Source organism: Vigna unguiculata, chromosome 4 (genome assembly GCF_004118075.2).
Source record: "Vigna unguiculata cultivar IT97K-499-35 chromosome 4, ASM411807v1, whole genome shotgun sequence".
NCBI classification, from domain to species: Eukaryota; Viridiplantae; Streptophyta; class Magnoliopsida; order Fabales; family Fabaceae; genus Vigna; species Vigna unguiculata.
Genome location: NC_040282.1, coordinates 33,730,199 through 33,751,103, shown reverse-complemented (window position 1 = coordinate 33,751,103; position 20,905 = coordinate 33,730,199). Strand labels below are relative to the sequence as shown.

The 20,905-nt window shown below is 29.9% G+C and overlaps 2 protein-coding genes across 2 annotated transcripts; one reads left to right on the top strand and one right to left on the bottom strand.

Annotated features, from left to right (window-relative positions):
- The first annotated feature begins 2,187 nt into the window (after positions 1-2,187).
- On the top strand, positions 2,188-3,345 carry LOC114181043 (vacuolar iron transporter homolog 2-like). Its single transcript, XM_028067362.1, has one exon. The coding sequence runs from the start codon at positions 2,307-2,309 to the stop codon at positions 2,979-2,981; it is 675 nt and encodes a 224-aa protein (XP_027923163.1). The 5' UTR covers positions 2,188-2,306; the 3' UTR covers positions 2,982-3,345.
- An 8,247-nt stretch (positions 3,346-11,592) lies between these two features.
- Positions 11,593-15,771, bottom strand: LOC114181393 (receptor-like protein EIX2). The gene is made up of 2 exons (XM_028067837.1): positions 12,296-15,771; positions 11,593-11,821 (listed from the first exon to the last, which is right to left on the bottom strand). Exon 1 carries the CDS (start codon positions 15,623-15,625, stop codon positions 12,338-12,340), a length of 3,288 nt encoding a protein of 1,095 aa, XP_027923638.1. The 5' UTR covers positions 15,626-15,771; the 3' UTR covers positions 11,593-11,821; positions 12,296-12,337.
- Positions 15,772-20,905: the final 5,134 nt, after the last annotated feature.

Genomic DNA, 20,905 nt, shown 5'->3' with positions numbered 1-20,905 from the left:
ATTTTCATAAAATTTAACAGAGAGAAAATAAAAATTGTTATTTAGAAGGATATTGGACATTTTAGGACATCATAAACAGCCCATTTAAAACTGACTGAGTCCAGGTATGAGAAAAGAAATAAATAAGTTTTTTGTAAATATTTAAGTTATATCTTTTTATCCTGCTAAAGTATTTTTGTATTAAAATCCATCATTACGAAAAATGGCTAGTTCTTCGGAAAAATTTTAGACCCAGAGAAAAAAAGAAAAACCTCTTCTTCTAGTCACTCTTCTTTTTTCTTTTGTTAATGTAATTGGATGTGTGTTGTTGATATTTTCGTTTTTTACTAAATTCATTATTGTTTCTTCTTTCATGCTCAATGTTTGTGTTGTTCTAATTGAAAAACAGAGCCATTGTACTGACTTATATAATTTTAAGTGTCACTGAGATATTCTTAAATTATATTTGCAGTATTTTATAAGCTTAAGTATGATTGATAAATCCTTAATTATAAACTCAAGAAACAACCAATTATTTTTATAAATAGATTAAAAAAATTTGATAATCATAGAATATTTTTTCTTAATACTACCCTAATTCAGTAGATAATTAATTGTGAGATGTCTTCATGACATAATCATATTAATTTTTCTTTTGATTTTCAAAAAATTAATAAAACTCATTTACATAACGTGAAAATAAATAAAAATAAGAATAAATTTAAAATAAGCTATAATAATTTCTTTTATCTATTTTTTAGGATAAAAGGTTGAATTAATTATGACTTATTAGTGTTTGTTTTGAGAGTTTAACATACTAACATATTTGCCATAACTCCCATCTTTACTTTATCAACTGAAGTTAGACTAATCAAAACTTCAAAATATGTGATAAATATTGTGCATTATAAATGTGAGAATCTCTGATATAATTTCACCTTTTTTTGTCATACTTGTAACTGATAATTACATCTAATTAAGCTACTCAAATGAAACAAGACTATGAATAGAGTCTTCAACGAACCCACATTTTCCATGAATGAGGAACAAACGAGGCTATTACCTTTAAACAAAAAAAACTCAAGTCACGTAAATTTCTATAGTTTTCTTCGAAACTCAACATTTCTCTGTGCCAATTTCTGAATTGAAACTGAAAGAACACGCTATGTGCATCTAAATGCTTTTCCCTTATTTTGTCATCGAAACATAAGCGTTAACAAAACCTTTGTCCTTGTCTCGGTCACGCCATAATTGTGATTCATGTCATCAACTTCAGGTCAAGTGTAACTGCCAAAAATTTATATTCCTTTTGGATCACTTCTTTAGGGATAAAGAGATGATGTATGGTACTCTCTTTTCTCATTATTCATTCCTATTATTACACATGTGCACACCAAAAACTTCAATTACTTACCCTTCTATTTACTTTGTTTTCTCGCCAAATAAATCAACCCCTTATCTTTTTTTCATTTGCGTCTGGGATTCAACCATACACTATTCCATGTTGATCAAACTTTTTATCTGATCAACAGTTCTCACATATTGGACCTTTATAAAAGAGGTGAACCTTTTCTTTTTTTTTTTCTTGTGAAGAAAAGCACGGTGTGACATTACATTACTAAACAATTCATTTCTTCTGCCACTTGATTATGTTTCTTTGCTGAATTTTCTGTAATTAAGAAGTTGATTTTGTTTAAGTGGGTGTTACTGGTGTGGGCAACTTCGTAAACAGTGTTAATCTATTTTTTTGTTTTTTTCTCCATCTTAAATATATTTTGTTCTGGTTTGTTAATTGTTACCTCATAAATTACACACCCCAACTTTTAGTATAGTGAAAAAAGTGCAGATTGTGGGTTTAAAGTGCAACCAAGCTACTCATGTTCACAGATTGTGCTTTCTTATGAATTTATAAACACAAAGGCTCAATTATTTGTCAAACCAAAAAACTTGCAACTCAAGTTTCAGAATATATAATATCTCAAAGTTTATATATATTTATACTTTGAGTGAACCTTCAATTATTCCTCCTCCTTTATAATTTTAATGCAATCTTTAAGAAGTGAGACAAAATTTACCATACTTTTAAAACCCAATACATATTTTTATACGAAATTTTGTGAATAAAATATCTTTTTGTCTTTTAACCAGTGGGCTTGCCCCACTTTTGCCTCCACAACAGAGTATTTTCATCCATAAATACCCTTGTTGGTAGCGTGTGTCCTCCACACTCTCTCCACACACACACCATCTTCTTTTCCTTATTATTATTATTCATTATCATCGATTTTTTTTTTCCTTCAGTTGGTTCAGGCTTTCTCTCCACCACCATGACATCAAATCAAACATCCCTGAACCAAGCCAAGCTCGTTCTTCCAACCAATGACCTCGAGCAACAACATGCGACAACTCTCGAGATCGAACCCGAGGAAACCTTTGACTACTCGAAACGATCTCAGTGGCTGCGTGCGGCGGTGTTGGGAGCCAACGACGGTTTGGTCTCAACAGCGTCACTGATGATGGGTATTGGCGCCGTGAAGCAGGACCTGAAGGTCATGATCCTTTCAGGGTTTGCAGGGTTGGTGGCAGGAGCTTGCAGCATGGCCATAGGTGAGTTTGTGTCTGTGTACTCGCAGCTTGACATAGAGGTTGCCCAGATGAAGAGAGAGAAAGAAAGGATGTCTGGGAGTGACAGAGAAGATAGCAACGAAGAAGAGAAAGAGGGTTTGCCAAATCCTTTGCAGGCTGCAGCAGCATCAGCTTTGGCTTTTTCTGTTGGTGCAATGGTGCCATTGCTTGCAGCGTCCTTTATAAGGGAATATAAGGTGAGGATTGCGGTGGTTGTGGCTGCTGTCACCGTCGCGTTGGTGGTGTTTGGTTGGTTAGGGGCTGCGTTGGGTAAGGCTCCGGTGTTTAGGTCTTCTATGAGGGTCTTGTTTGGGGGTTGGATGGCCATGTTCATCACCTTTGGTCTAACCAAGTTGATTGGTTCAAGTGGACTCTAGAATAGTTTCTTCTCCTTGTTTTGTATGTGATGTTATGTGTTATAGATATAGTTATAGTTATAACTGTGTTAATTATGCAGTTATGTAGACTCTCTTTTCATTTTTTGCTTAAAAAAAATGATGAGATGAGACATAGGTTAAAGAAAGTTGTTTTGATTGGCATAACTATAGCACAAAAAGAGGGTAAGGTGTTTCAAAGTATTGTAATCTGTAAATGGAGTTCTCTTTATGTGTATGATGATAATTGATAAAGCTTGGAGTTTTCTGTGGGTTGGTTTATTATCATATTTGGATTAATCAGTGAGGCATGGTGTGTTATTCTCAAATTACTAAACAACGAAACATGATTTTTATTTTTCTTAAATTTGTTATTATGTGCTTTTAGTAGACACTGTTTAATTTTGGAACACTTAAAAGTTTAAGTAAATTGTATTATACAAGTTATGGCTCATTTATCAAAAATTGTATTGAGTTTTTAGTAAAGAAAATAAATAGTGATGGCTTGGTGAAGAAGTGAATCTACATTTTTTTGGATATTATTATAAATAATAGTTGAATTAAACAAACAAAAAAAGTATTTGAGTTCAATTTTTTTTTATAATTTTTAAGATTTTCTTTTTTCTTTCTAGATTTTTTATTTAGTGAACCAACTCACTAGTCAATCCACCATCTTAATGGGTTGAGTCAGGTTGGCATCTCTCCTTGGATATATGTTGATTTTGTTACTTTATAAAGTTAGGTATTGGTATTTGTTTTTTGTTATAGTTTTTTTTTTTTATTGTTTTTGCGTGTTTAAAAATATGAAAACGTTGAATTTATATAAATAAAAACTGGGATACAATATCATATTGAGCCTTACTATGCTTTAATAATGCTTAGTTTCACTTTAATTATTTGCGTAATAAATATTTTGTAAGTATTTTTATATTTATTGGGACAAAATTTTATATATGGATGAGAAAAATTCTGCTGAATATAAAGTACTACATGAACATCTTTATAAACCTAACATATCAAATTAAAACTTTTATACAAATGATAACACGTAGTTCTGTTTATCTATTTAATGATTTAGTTATAATGGATCAAAATAAAACAATATAAATACTATTGAGTGTAAGGTTTTTTTAGTTCTCTTCATGTGATTATTAGTTTAATTTTTTCAATAGGTATCAATCCCTTTAAATTTCGAGTTATCTAAATGTGTTTAGAAAGTTTGTTTTGTATATCTTTAAACATATATTTGAGTTTGATTTCCTAAATTTTTATATTTAACCTTTTTTAATAATATGATTCATAGCGTGTGTCAAGGTTTTCAGATAACTTTTTTCTTTGTCGAGTCTTTAAAATAAACTTGTTAGTATATTAAGTTTTTTAATATATTTTAAAATATTATCTTATTAATATCTAACAGTGACACAAAAATATGTGTCACTATAATGACCAATTTAGATATTAATTTATAAAATAAAAAATTATTGGTTACTAAAATATTATGAATAAAAAATTATAATTAGTCATTAATTAATTAAAGACAAATTTAGAAATCAATTTTTTTAGTAGTAATAATTTTAGTAACTAATTTTTAGTGACCAATTTTCTTTTGATAGTTAAATTTTAAAAACCAATGATAATTTTTTATTGATAATGACTATTGTAGTAAAAAATAATTTTTTATATTATAAATTAATATTTAAATTGATAAATATAATAATTAACAAATTTTAGTTAGTTATCAATAAAATATTTTTTTATATTATTAAAATCGATGCTCATCAAATATTTTAAAAGTACAAAAGCAGAATAAAACATAAGACTTCACAGAAAATTTAAATTCACTCGTAACTGAAATATCATAATTTATAATAATGTCTGATATAGGTTTTTCTTTTCATAAAAAGATATAAATATTAAAAAAAAGTAACATTTAATCAATTAAAAAAATTATCTTACAAACTTTGGATAACAGCTTAAGTTAGGTGTTGGAAATACACTTCTTAATTAAATAATTGAAGGAAATCATTTACTAATAACTACTGAGATTATTTACTTTAAGATATTTCCTTCACTTGAAAGAACATGTAATAATTATTTCTTTCACTTGGGAACGTGCTCTAAAATGAAACTTTTAATGCATAAAGTGCATTTAATATATATATACTTGTATTCTTAATGGAAAGGTCTGTACATACAAAGCCAACTTGTAAATTGAATGCTAATAGTAAATTGATCACCAGTTGGGAGTAAATAAATATTTTATCTATAATAATATCTAAAGAGAATTTTCTTCTCTTTTTTTTATTTTTATTTTTTTTCTTTTTATTTTTTAATTTTATCTTTAATTATTATTTTAAAAATTATTTATTTTATAAATAATTTATTTTTAATTGTTATTCTAAGAATTTATTTTATTTTAACCGTCATTCTAAAAATTTATTTTATTTTGACCGTTATTTTAAATTTTTTTTTAAAATTATTTTATTTAACAATTATTTTAAAAATTATTTTATATATATATTTATATATTTTAAAAGTAAATATTATTAATCTTAATTTAAATTTTTATAAAAATTATAAAATACGAAACAACACCTGTTTTTCACTAGTTTTTATTGTAAGTTATTGAGAAACAAGTTATTGTTCTATCTTTAAAAAACAAAATGTTATTTCGTAATCTTATTTTTATAATAAATTTATATTGGATTGATTTGTATTTTTTTTTTTACTTAGACTAGACTTTTCACATTAAAAAATCTGTATTCTTTTTTTTTTATTGTTTTTTCTTGCAAACCAGTTTTAAGTTGCATACATAGAAGAAAATCTTTCTAGTTCTAGGCATAAAAGGGTCTATTCCCAACATTATAGTTAGGAATCAATTCAACTTCTTTTGTTGTATAAAGGTGGGTTCTCTTCACCAATCAAGAAAAGAAAATTTAGAATCTTACACAATTTTCTTTTTTCCTTTTTCTTATCATCCTTAAAGAAGAAAAACAAAACACGTGTGAAGTTATGATTAAAGAAAGTGCTAGATTTTATCACAAAGATCCACAATTATTTATATGGTAATGGATAAAGTTTCTTTCTTGGCATTTTTTAAAATCATTTTTCTATTTTTAAAAGAAGAGAACAAATTCCCCCTCTCCCTAAAATTCAACAAACCAAGAAAAAGAACAGAATCTCAATAAATTTCTTTCATCTACTTTTTTTGTTTTACCAACCCCATAACATTGTACTTGATGATTCTTTGATTATTTTTCAGTTGAGCAAACAAGAAGTTTTATTTTGGAAAGTTACAGAAGACAAGTAGCTTTATTTTATGACCAAAATTTCATTTGTAAGAAAATTTTGAGAAGTACCAACTTCTATATTCAACCATGTCGCATGAGACAAGAACTAAATTTTGTACTCAACCTAGGAATGACCTCCACTACAATCATTTAGACATCATCAAAAGAGGAAAAAAAGAAGATAAAGAATTATTGTGCGAAAGTGTTAGGTTTAACAAGGAGGTTTCACCGGAAAAATACAAATACCAATGAAATTTGAATCTGACCACATAAGATATTAACAACATTCTTAATCTAAAATCTTAAAACAATGAGTTTATGAATCTTCATATTTATATAGTGTTCTACTTTTTTATTTTTAACTAATGTAAAACTTAGACTCACACTTAAATTCTTAACGTAAAAGAAATCAATCTGGAAATTAAAACCCAAATGCAACCAACCTATATGTTCATTGACTTTTGCATAGATATAGGAAAAGAATTCCTAACCTTATTTCTCTTTGTTGGGATATGCTTTAGTTGAAAATCCCGTGACTTTGATCTTGTGAGTGTGTGAAAAGAACTTACTTTTTTGAGGGGGTAGTTCTTAAGTGCAAATAAGAAATTCACTCCATCACATATAATAATCCATAGATAATTTAAATAGTTAATTTCGTATTAATGTTATATAACTTAAAATTTTTAATTTTTTATCACCAAATTTCAAAATTCCTTCATAATTAATTAAGTAATGTTTTTCGAAACTATTTTTCAAATCAATTACCTGTGATAGGAAAGATTAAATAGTTGGTAGTTGCATATTATTATTCCTTATTATACACTTATTTATGCGCAACTTATTTATTTATGAAGTAAAAGTAAATGGTAACCATATATATATATATATTCTTGTTAGTGTTGGATTAGTGTTGGTTTAGCCACTTCAAATAAAATCTGCTTAAAGGTCCATCATCCTCTGCTCAACATTGTCCAAAATTGAGGCTATAAGGTTTATCACGTTGTTGCCACTTTTACGAGTCATCAGAGACCAATTCTGTTGGTGGTTGAACTGTATCCCCATCCCATCTTCAATTCACATGTGATTGAGAGGACTTTCTACTCTTCAATTTTGAACTCTCTTGTGGCCGAACCATGTGGTTTCTATCTGGTTGACTTTTATCTTATTTATTTTTAGTATTTATTTTGATTTAAGTTACAACCAATTATACTTACATTGATTTTATTTATTTCACTTAGTGTAAGTTAAGTTGATATTAATTTGACACTCACATAAATATGATGCTAATTTATATATCATGAATTTGTCAATTTTCTTGATAATGAATAATAATAGTATATTATTCTTAATCCAAAGGCTCAAGTTTAAAAATGACAAATATTTTTACTCAAAAAATATTTTCTCCCACTTTTTTATATAAATTTTCCCACTCTCATTTTCTTTTTCCACCCTCATCTCATTCACATGTATTCATCTCCTTCATTTAAATGCTTCTCCTTCACACACACCTATCTCCTTCATCCATAATTTGATTCTTAATATCATGTTTGAAAATATGTAAAGAAATAAACCTATCTCGTTTGCATCTCTATGGTATCTTTTTTTATCACTTTAAGAAAAAAAATCTATTATTTTATTCCTAATCAATATATCTATTTGAAAAAGAAAGTTTAAGACTCAAAAATAATTTATTAATATCTAATTGAAAATTTAGAGATATAATTACTAAAAGAAAAATATATGATAATCAAATTACAATTAAAAAATGGTTATGAAAAAATATATAGTACATAACTTTTCCTTCTATATTCATAAAAAAAAAATACAAGAAAATTCTAATTATTAAATTAATATCTCACTACCAAAGACGAGACAAAATTGTATTTTTATCTTGAAAAATGGAAGAGAACAGATGAAAAATGAGAGAAAAATAATGAATTTGTGTCTAACTTTCTATTTTTTTTAGAAACAATAGAAGACACTACAAGAGTGAAAGATAAATACAATACGAGAAAACCTGAAAAGAAATTGAGAGAGAACATAATTTTTGTTGTTGTTTATAATATTTAATTTTATATTTTTTATAAAAAATATAAAATTATCTAATTTAATTTTATCAATATAATATATAACATTTACATATATTTTTAAAAAAATTGGGAAGAGGGGGCATGGTCCCTAAGATCCACCCCTGCTTGTAAGTTTGTCTCTTCTGCATATAAATACCACTTATTTGCATTGAGAAAAGACACAACAAGCACATCAACTCATTCCTAAAAAGTTTTTTTAGTCTTATGCTTTATATTGTCTTTTAAGACATTGGTGTCATAAGGTTCAAAGATCTTTTGCTTCACTTGATCAATCTGATGAGTTATTGTATCTTGGGAGAGAAGCACATAAAAAAAGATTAAAGCCAAGAAAGGAGATGCTGATCCTAGGTGTTCCAGGTGATATATTTAGGATTTTCAATCCCTAAATCATGATTAGAAATAGAAAGAAATTGAGACGGAATCTGAGGGTTAAATAGGAAGCGTGGTAGGCAACAAACTTTGATCACCAACTCCACTTGTTGCTAGAGGAAGAAATTAATATCAACGATTTTTTCGAAATGGAATATATAAGAAAAGAAAATAGGCATGGAGGTCATAATGAAAGCAGGATTGATACCCATAAAAGTGTTGGACTGATGAAAATAACATGTTTTAAAAAGTCCCACATCGCGTACGACAACCGAGGAAGTAAGTGTTAGTGACTATATAATAGGCTCTAAGTCCATGATATTTCTTGCCCCGGGTCAACCGGGTCAACGACACTTCAAGCTTGTATTTGCTTCTTCTGATTTCTTATACTCTTGTAATAAGAGCGTTTTGAGGTTTGGATTAAATTATTGGTTTGAAGAGTGTGGATATACTTGGGGTCAAAGGGTATGAGAGAGTTGTCTATGTGTTTCCTTGTGGTTATTTTATTTCTTTATTAATAAAGCGATTCTCGGGAGTTTTTCCCAATAGAAGAGACAACTTCCGCTCTTGATACCACATTAGAAAACCTACTCTACTACTGAATGAGAGAGATGTGACTTAATAATGAAAATATTATTCACCTTAACATTGTAAACCTTTGAATACATGGTATTATATAAGAGAATTGTAAACACTAAAAACCAAATGATAATGACTTTTTGACCTACTTTCAACCCACCACTCCAATCATTCTTAAATCATCACATTACACCACTAAAATAAATCAAAATAGATGATCTAAGATGATGGAAATGGTGGATTAAAGTGAGTCAAAATATTATTATCCAAACAAAAAATGAAATGATAATAGTGCTAACAAATTAACAAAACCAAAATAGAAAATAAAGTAGATAAATAAAATCATTAGATTCTAACATATTTCTATTCGTCCTAACGGTCATAAATTTTGTAAACCTTTCAAACCAGTGGCGGATTTTGACCAAAAATTTTGGAGGGGCCAAAATAATATAATTTTTTTATCATTAAATTAGATTATTAGTATAATGTTTCAAAAAATAATTCTTTAAACTAAACAATTGAATCGTTAGATTAGATTATTAGTATAATATTTTAAAATATATGAAGAAGTGGAATGTATCTGTTTTTATCTTCACGAATAGCTTCCCTTTAATCATTTAAAAATAAATAAATCTATTATTTTATTTTCCATCTATATAAATAATTTTTTTTTCAAAATAATATTAGAATACAAATTTTATCTTATATATTCAAAAAAAATTGAATTTGGCAAAGGCTTGTAAGATAAAAAAATCATGTTAATAACTCTTCAACTAATATTTTATTATCAGGTAAGACGATATAGAGTTACATTTTTTTTTTCAAGAAAGAAAGAAAACAAATGAGAAATCAGAAAAAAAAAAGAGTGTGTCTAATTTTTTTTTCTTCAAAAACAAAAAAGAAAACATATGAGAATGAGAGATGATACAATTTGTGAAAAATTAGAAAGACAATGAGAAAGAAATAAAAAATATCTTAATAAATATTTGGTTTAATGATTTTTTTTGTTTTTTTATTTGTCCAAAAATATCTAATTGGTTGTCTAATGTTTTTTTAGTCTCAATTTGTTGAAAATTGAAACGATTAATAAGGATGTTTTGTTTTGTTGGTGCAATTAACATAATCCAAGTGTATGAAAAATCTTTTGATTCGCTTCAAAAAATTTAATGAAAATAATCAAATTGCATCAACTTTTTCAAAAATCGGAACTAAATTGAGACTAAAAAAAGCTAGATGACCAACTTTGTTAAGATTAAAGGTTGTGTTTTATAAAAAAAAATAAAAAGTCACACAATTTAATTTCTATTAATTTCTAAAATATACTACATATAATTTTTAAAAAATTTAAAAATTTAAAAGATATGTAGAATTTAAAATAATTTCAAAAATATAAATATAATTTAAAAAATTTCAAAAACATACATATAATTTAAAAAAAAAATTCAAAAATATGGCCACTCCCTACCCTATGAATGATCCGCCCCTGTTTCAAACCATGATGGTGAAGAACCTGTACACGTAGTTATGAAAAAAAATTACATTTCCACTTTTATGTAAGAAAATTGTGTCTAACTCAATTTATGAATTGTTTTGATTTTTGTAGTGGAGATAAAATAGTGATGATTATTCGATTCTTATTTAACCTTACTTTTTTCTTTTTAATTATCTTGTGTTCTCGCACAATTCAAATGGTAAGTATAAAATGATTCAGTTGAAATCTTTTACTCAAATTGTTATAAATATACTATAACGTGATTGTTAATATATTTTTTTGGGTTAAATATGTTTTTGGTCCCTCAAGTTTGAGCGAATTTTGGGTTTAGTCCCTCATCAAAACTTTTGACCAATTTAGTCCTTCATCTTCCAAAATGCATGAATTTAGTCCTTTTAACCAAATTTTGTTAAGTTTATCTGACATTTCAAGCGCATTTCATGATAGTATTTAAATTATTTATACTGTTTGACACATTTTTGCTTCAATATTAACTTAAATACTATCATGAAATGCGCTTGAAACGTCAGATAAACTTAACAAAATTTGGTTAAAAGGACTAAATTCATGCATTTTGGAAGATGAAGGACTAAATTGGTCAAAAGTTTTGATGAGGGACTAAACCCAAAATTCGCTCAAACTTGAGGGACCAAAAACATATTTAACCCTATTTTTTTTTACTATTTTAAGAGAGTAAAATTTAAATTTAGCTCAATTCTACAAAATTCTATATATGTAACTTCTGAATTTAAGACCTAATTCAATCTCTACAAATATATTTTACCACAAATAAATTTCCTAATAAAAAGAATTAATCATAAAACAAAAGTTAAAAGTTACAAGCATATTTGAAGTCAAAAGATACATAATTATCAATGAAGAAACGTGTTTCATATGGAGAACAACCTTTTGCAACGCTTTATGAGAAAACATTTAAACCACAATTGACACAAGATCTAGTACAGAGTCCCCTGCTTCAAATTTGAAAGAGGAAACACAAGCAAAATGTCAAAAACTAGCCACCTGCAAAAATTAAATAAAATTGAATCATATAAATGAATAACAAAATACACGAGAGTAATTTATCATGTTTCTCTTAATAAATGATCGCCTTGTTATTTCTTACTGCACATAAATTAAACTTTATTCTTATAATGCCATTTTTACAAATTTGGTATATTTTTTTCCCATATATTGGACACTTACGAACTGAAAGCATCAAGTTAGGATCAAATACAGGATTAAAACCAGACATCAATAATCACATTTCAGTTGAATTAAAACATTCTTTCCCATAATAAGTAACTGATCTTTACTTATAAATCAAACAACTGAACTAAACATGTTGCATGATTTCATCTGCATAACTTAAGTGAAATATAAAACAAGATTAAACTTGTTAACAGCAAAGCATACACTATTTTTTTTCCTCCCACATTACATTATAATTATGGCAACAACAATGAGATAGACAAACGCATATTCACTAAAACATACCTGCTACCCTAGCTTTGATCCATTTGCAGAAATTTGGCATATTCAGCATAGCTGTATCTCAGTTGTCAATCTGTTCAAGAACCTTAGGTAAGCAATTCTCCAAGGTTTCCAAATTAGAATTGGCCCTATTAAGCCCCAAAATCCTGCAAAGAACCCTAGACCCATGCTCATGTATAATGCTTCATAGAAAACAAAATCATCCCTATCACCTTCTACTGCTTCTTTTAGCTTTGCTGTTGTATGGTCTCCCGGACAACTTTTGTTGAGTTGTTCACCACAAAGATCAATATTTCCTTCAAAACTTGAGTCTTCAAAGGTCTGCAAATGTCTTCCCAATGGAATCCTTCCAGAAAAAGAGTTGTATGACAAGTCTAATTTTCCTAAGAAATCAAGTTGAGAAAGAGAAGATGGAATTTTCCCATGCAAATGATTTCTTGACAAGTCAAGAGATTCAAGTGAACTTAGATTTCCAATCTCAGAAGGAATTTCTCCAATCAAATTGTTTCTCGATAAATTTAAAGAAACAATCCCAAACAAATAAACAACTTCTTTTGGTATTTCACCTGTGAAATTATTGCTTGAGAGATCAATACTCTTAAGATTCAATTGGGGATCTCTGAACACATGTTCCACACCTTTCCACATCGACGTTATGTCAAACGTGTAGTCAAAAAACATGAAGGGACCATAGATTTCCCAATCACTAATATTGTTCCCATATATAAGGCGTTGAGTTTCAGTTCTGTTGATGCTCTTTTCAGACATGGCTGTAAAATTCTTTAAGCATGTTGGAATTGCTTTTGATAATTTATTCCCGGACAGATTCAACAATTGAATATGCCTTAAATAACAAAGTTGAATTGGAAAATGTTCAGAGAAGTGATTCCCTTGCATGTTCAAGATTATCAATTGCTGCATACTTTCTCCAATCCATGATGGTATTCGACCAGACAAATTATTTTCACTCACATCCACCATAATTAACTTAGTGCAATTCTTCAAACTGGAATGCAGTCCACCTGTTAAGTTATTCTTTCGTAAAACCAATGCTTCTAATTTAACAAGTTTCCCCATGGAGATGGGAATATTCCCAGACAACTTATTCTTGCTCAAATCAAGAAATAGTAATTGGTCTAAAGATTGCCAACAATCAGGAATTTGTCCCGTTATGTGATTGTTAGATAAATCTAAAGTTGCCAAATTCGGAGCAATGATTTGGTTACATAAAAAAGAATACAAATCTGAAAATGTATTTTTAGAGAATAACAGCTCTGAAGCTTGTAGCAAAAATGGTGGAAGTGTACCCTCAAATTGATTTGAATTCAGAATTATAGATGGTTTATAAGGGAGCTTTAATGGTATATCAGGAATTGCACCATTGAGATTATTGTGAGACATGTTTAACCATTCCAAATTTTGCAACTTGTTCCAAAACCATGCTGGTACAGAATCATTAAGCTCATTATCAGTTATATCTAGCCACATTAAGGAATTTTGTGTCTGGAGCCAACCAGGAAAACTCGGACCTAGCTTGCAAGATGCAAGATACAAGTAATTTAATTGAAAAGGAGGAACCCATTTGGAATCAAATTTTAGAGACAATGAGTTATATGACAAGTCTAAGTGCAATAATTTGGAAAATTTAGAAAGATGAGATTCAGTGACATCACCCTCTAAATAATTCCAATCCAAGTGTAAATACTCCAACTCAGATAGCAATTTGATGCTTTTTGGTATCTTGCCAGTAATTTGGTTATATGATAAAACCAAATTTTGTAATATGTGTCTATTGCACCATGAAGAATTTTGAAAGAAATGAGAAATTTCCCCATTCAACTTGTTATTTGAGAGGTCTAAGGTCTGCAATCTACACATGTTTCCAAAGAAAGATGGAATCTTGCCTTGTAGTCTGTTGTTGAAGACATAAAAGTGTTCAAGAGAGTTCATTACTTTTCCAAATCCTTCCGGAATTGGACCTTCTAACATGTTGTCACAAAGGTTAAGGGTCTGAAGATTCTTTGTGCTGTTCACCAGCCAGTAAAACACAGTAGATGATTTCAATAGATTTGAGGAAAGACCAAGTATGGCAAGAGAAGATGAAGAATTAATTGTGGAAGCATACGAAACAGGAAAACTTCGATCTGTAAGACTGCAGTTATACAGACGAAGGTCTCGTAGATTGGAGCCAAATTTAAAATCGTCTTGAAATACTGATGATGTTAGATTATTTCTAGAGAGATCAAGGATACGAAGAGATGGAAAATTTGGATAAAGAAAAGATGACAAAGCAATGTCATTATCTGTGAGATAAAGTTCTTGTAGATGAAGGCTAAAATTGAATAAGAGTTGAAATGCTGAGGAAGTTAACACATTAAAACACAGATCAAGGACAGTAAGAGATGTTGAAAAGTTGGAACGAGGATGGAACAAAGATTTGATATTAGTATCAGAAAGAGAACAATCAACAAGCCTCAACTGTATTAAGTTTGGAATGAGCATATTTATAGCTTGTAGCCAATGGCGCGAGGTGCTGAGATTATGCAATGACCTCAACCCTAGAGTTGTTAAGGAGTGGAGATTAGACAACCACTCTGAATCCTCAGCTTCTATGTCTAAATCACCACTTATACAAAGAGTCTGTAAGTTAGGAAGATCCCCATTCCGAAAAGGGATGGCTCCAGACAGATAATTCCATCCAAGATCAAGATATTGCAGCTGGTGGAGATTACTAAGTTGAAATGGGATTTCTCCTGATAGAGAATTCGCTCCAAGATCAAGATACTGTAACTGTCTAAGATTCCCAATCTGAAAAGGAACTGATCCCTGAAGAAAATTTGTTCTAAGGTCAAGATACCTTAGTTTTGAAAGATTTCCAAGTTGGAAAGGAATCCTCCCACTAAATTGAGAAAATGAGAGGTTGAGATATTGTAAGTTGTTGAAAGAGCCAATGGCTTGTGGGATGTGATTCCACAGAAAATCGTTATTGCTGAGGTCTAGTTGTTGAATATATTGCAAGTGAATCAATGAAGAGAGATTGATTGGACCTTTCAAATAGTGTGAATCTTTACCGTGAAGATCAAGTAGATGAACATTACCAGTTTGATGGTTGCATTGAATGCCTTTCCAATTGCAGCAATCTGTATTATTTTGATCGTATGTCCATGTAGAGAGTATGCCATAGTCATCTATGAGGCTTTGTTTGAAGTTCAAGAGTGCCTGTCTCTCCTTCTCTCTGCACTTTGCTTCAGCACTTATGAATCCGAGAGCAAAGTCTGATGCATGCAACAAAAGCAGAAGAGCATATAATGTTGTCAGAAAGTAACGCCCCATTTAACTAGCTGAAAGAAAAATCTTGACTGAAGACAAGATAACGCCAATGCAAGAGAGAATTATAATCTTAGTTTTTCTTGTGGTGATGTTAAGAAAACTTAGATTGCAAAATTATTTATATCGACAATGGTATTGCTAAGGGTGAAGACCACCAGACAAAAAAGTCTAGCGAATTCATGAAATTAAAAGTAGTAATAAAAAAATAAATTAAAGAAGATTTCATAATGTGAAATACACTGTTTCTTTTGCATTCAAACATAACACACTTTTGCATAACTTTTTTTGGTTAAATATGGTATCGCGTGGATCTTTGTTCTTTCCATTAATTTATGAAGCAGTAGTATAGTATACCATGCTTATCACATGGTATCACAAAGTAAAGTGGAGTCGGCCACATTGCACTTCTCTCTGTGGTGAAAAATTAATATTTAAACCTATCCTCACTCACCTTTACCCCATTCTATTCTTACTTTTTCCATTAGTCTACGATTATCTTGATTTTCATCTCTCAAAACGTTGAAATGTCTTATTTTCTTTAACACGTGACACTTTTTAATAATTACAATGTGTACATTTCAATACAATTGTCGATATAAGTGCCTTTGTTTTGTTACCCATGAGATATTATTTAATTTCACTTTGTTCATATTTTAACATATAATTCATGCTAAGCTGTTTTTAATAGGGTACACATTCAATTCTTCAACCAGTAGAGACGAGAAAGGTGTAATAGTGGATTGCCAAAAGCAAAAATAGAAAAAATAATTATTATGACATAATTTTATTGTCCTCTGCAGCTTTGTTGACCGTCGAATGAATTGTGAATTATAAAGTAAATGTTTCTAGTTTTTTCTTTCCAATATAGATTTCTTCCCATTTTTGTAATCATAACTTATTTTTATCGTGAAAAGTATTTAGGATATTCAAAATATGATTATTATAAAATAAATAGATATTTAGTATTGGTCAAAACTCGACGTTAATAAGTAATAACTATATATATTAATTAGTCAATAATGTTTGAGATACATGCACCTAAAACCATGAATGTGAATTCATTATCTTTGAAGGTTAAATAAGAGCTTTTAATTATGTACTGCTTTTTTATAAAAATAAAGGGTTATGTGTGATGAAATCTGATACATTTGCAACTAACCTATCCTTATATACAAGTAAAAAACAATAGATCTCTGCACAATTTGGAAAAACCAGTCTTGGAAAAATAAAAGATAGGAAGGATGAAAGGAAGATTAAGATTATTATAGTGTTTTGAAACACAAGTTAAAGACAAAAAAATGAGTAGGATTGCATGGGAAAAGTGTGTGATTTCCAATTGGTCAACTGTTTAACCATTTTTCATCAATAATTGCCAAATACACCCCTCACATTCCATAGCATAGGTGTGGATATAGACTAATAATTCAAAAGTCAAACCAACTCAAAAAGCATAATAACACGTATAGATTTTCTTTTGTCCGCCTACACAAGATTTAGCGTACACACGTATTCTTTTACACGGCCAGGATTTTCAGTTTCCAGAAGCCTTGGTGAAAATTTTGTGTTGTTAAGTCTTTGAAATTTCGTCAAGAACCTTGTTCTTTGGACAACTAGTCTAAAATTAGTAGCGTCTGCATTGTTAATACTAACATTTTTATGAGTTTGACTAGTTACATATGAACACATAATTGTCACACCAAAGGAAAAAAATATGAACGACTTTCAAGGCTTTCTACTAGAAGAAAATGGGCGACCTCTTAAGACGCTCGAGGATGATCTTTCAAGGCATTCTTAAGATTGGTGAGCACCAATCTCCCAAAACACATAATTGGTTAGCATAAGATTTTGAAAAGACGATATGTTAGTCGAGCAACCAATCTCCCAACACATAATTGGTCGAGCATTAGTTTTCCAAAATGCGATATGTTGGTTGAGCAACTAGTTTTCCAACACATGATTGACTGAGAATTAATCTCCCAAAAGACGATATGCTGGTCGATCAATCAGTCTTCCAATACATAATTGGTCAAACACTAGTCTCCCAACTCATCGGTTGAACAAATAGTCTCCAAAATACCGATAAGTTGGTTAAGCAACCAATCTCCCAATACATAATTGGTTGAGCATTGGTCTCCTAAAAGGTGATATGTTGGTTAAGTAACTAGTCTCCCAACAAATAGTCGGTCGAGCTTTAGTCTCCCAAAAGCGATATATTGGTTGAATTACCAGTCTTGCAACATATAATTGGTTGAACACTAGTCTCCTAAAAGACGAAAGCAACAACCTCCTAAAGAACGAAAGGACCAACCAGTCTCCTAAAAGGTGGATGGGTGACCTCTTAAGGTGTCTAATGGTGAGCTTTAATTCAAGGTGCCTAAAGAAGAAGAAATGTGACTTATCAAAGTGTCCACAAAGGTGACTTACACCATTAAACAAAGGAAAAAGGAAGCTTATGGTAGCAAAGGAATAAAGTTACAACTTGTGTAACCTTACACTCTTTTAGGTTAAGGCTAAGGGAGTTGTGTGGTGTTAAACCCAAGAAAAACAACTTATCAAAGTGCCAACAAAAATAACTTACACTATTAAACAAAGGTGAAAGAAAGCCTATGATAGGAAATAAATAAAGATACAACTTTTGTAGCCTTATATTCTTTTATTCTTTTAGGCAAAAGTTAAAAGTTACGATCATTTTGAAACCAAAAGATACATAGAACCATTTACCATCTTAAAAAGATTTTTATGATGCACGAGTCACTTGAATTACAACATTTACCATCTAAACCTCTACAGAATTTGTTGAGAAATCATTTGAATTACAAAACATTATGAAAATACATTTAAACTAACAACTGATACAACATCTTGTGATATGAAGAGTCACTTGCTTCAAATTTGAAAGAGGAATACACACAAAAAAGTCAACAACCAGACACCTGCAAAGTAAATGTAAAAATAAAATAAAATTGAATCATATGAATAATAAACTATACAGAGTAATTTCTCATTTTCCTTCCGATAACTAAACAATTTGTTGGTAGTTACTTCACATCAATTTAACTTTATTCTTAGTAACACAGAATGCCCATTTTTATATTGTTTACTTTAATTATCATGATTAACGATTTTAGTTGAGTGGTGTGCATTTAAGCTTGAAATATTCAATTATTTATAAATAGGCGGATGAATAGGTCATTTTCTAGTCAAGAAAGAAGATTTTATAAAGAGGATATAAAAAATAATAAATAATGAATGTAAAATATATGTTGCTAATTTGCAAGAAGCAGTTTTTCTCGTAAGCGAATTATAAAACAAGATTTAACTTTATAACCAGAAACATTCATTCTTATTAATAATTATGATTGTTCTTATTTTTTATTCAGCCTAGCAAGATACTGTAACATAAATTTCATATATTAAAAAAAAAGCATTCACTTTTTTCCTCATACCTTACATATAATTATTGCAATAATTATGAGTTAGACTAAGGCATATCCACTACAACATACCTCCTAGCTTAGCTTTGAGCCATTTGATGACATTTGACATATTCACCATAGTTGTATCTCACTTTGTCAATCTGTTAAGAATTTCAGAAAAGCAATTCTCCAAGGTTTCCAAATTAGAATTGGCCCTATGAAACCCCAAAATCCTACAAAGAATCCTAAACCCATGCTCATGTACAATGCCTCATAGAAAACAGAATCATCTCCATCCCCTCCTGCTGCTTCTTCTGGCTTTGCTATTGTATGATCTCCAGGACAACTTTTGTTGAGTTGTTCACCACAAAGATCAATATTTCCTTCAAAACAAGAGGCTTCGAATGTATCCATGTGTCTTCCCAATGGGATTCTTCCAGAAAGAGAGTTGTGTGACAAGTCTAATTTTTGGAGAAAATCCATTTCAGAAAGAGATGAAGGAATTCTCCCATACAAATGATTTCTTGACAAGTCAAGAGATTCAAGTGAACTTAAATTTCCAATCTCAGAAGGAATTTCTCTACTCAAATTGTTTCTTGATAAATTTAAAGAAACAATCCCAAGCAAATACACAACTTCTTTTGGTATTTCACCTGTGAAATTATTGCTTGAGAGATCAATACTCTTCAGATTCAATTGGGGATCTCTGAACACTTGTTCCACACCTTTCCACACCCACGTTATGTCAAGCCTGTAGTCAAAAACCATGGCAGGACCATATATTTCATTATAAGTAATATTGTACCCATAAATAAGGCGCTGAGTTTCAGTTCTGTTGATGCTCTTTTCAGACATGGCTGTAAAATTCTTTAAGCATGCTGGAATTGCTTTTGATAATTTATTCCCGGACAGATTCAACAATTGAATATGCCTTAAATAACAAAGTTGAATAGGAAAATTTCCAGAGAAGTGATTCCCTTGCATGTTCAAGATTTTCAATTGCTGCATACTTTCTCCAATCCATGATGGTATTCGACCAGACAAATTATTTTCACTCACATCCACCATAATTAAATTAGTGCAATTCTTCAAACTGGAATGCAATCCACCTGTTAAGTTATTCTTTCGTAAAACCAAGGCTTCTAATTTAACAAGTTTCCCCATGGAGATGGGAATAGTCCCAGATAACTTATTCTTGCTCAAATCAAGAAATAGTAATTGGTCTAAAGATTGCCAACAATCAGGAATTTGTCCTGTTATGTGATTGTTTGATAAATCTAAAGTTGCCAAATTCGGAGCAATGATTTGGTTACATAAAAAAGAATACAAATCTGAAAATGTATTTTTGGAGAATAACAGCCCTGAAGCTTGTAGCAAAAATGGTGGAAGTGCACCCTCAAATTTATTTGAATTCAGAATTATAGATGGTCTATAAGGGAGCTTTAATGGTATATCAGGAATTACATCATTGAGATTATTGTGAGACATGTTTAACCATTCCAAATTTTGCAACTTGTTCCAAAACCATGCTGGTACAGAATCATTAAGCTCATTATCAGATATATCTAGCCACATTAAGGAATTTTGTGTCTGGAGCCAACCTGGAAAACTCGGACCTAGCTTGCAAGATGCTAAACTCAATGTTGTTACTTGAAAAGGAGGAACCCAACTTGAGACAAATCTTAGAGACAATGTGTTGTAGGATAAGGATAAGGTTTGTAATTTCGAAAAATTAGAAAGATGAGATTCAGTGACATCACCCTCTAAAGAATTCCCATCCAAGTATAAATACTCCAACTCAGATAGCATTGTGATGCTTTTTGGTATCTTGCCTGTAATTTGGTTATATGATAAATCCAAATTTTGA

What these genes read in the sequence shown, in the direction of transcription:
- LOC114181043 (XM_028067362.1), top strand. Translation starts at nt 2,307, where the DNA reads ATGACATCAAATCAAACATCCCTGAACCAAGCCAAGCTCGTTCTTCCA.
- LOC114181393 (XM_028067837.1), bottom strand. Translation starts at nt 15,625, where the DNA reads ATGGGGCGTTACTTTCTGACAACATTATATGCTCTTCTGCTTTTGTTG.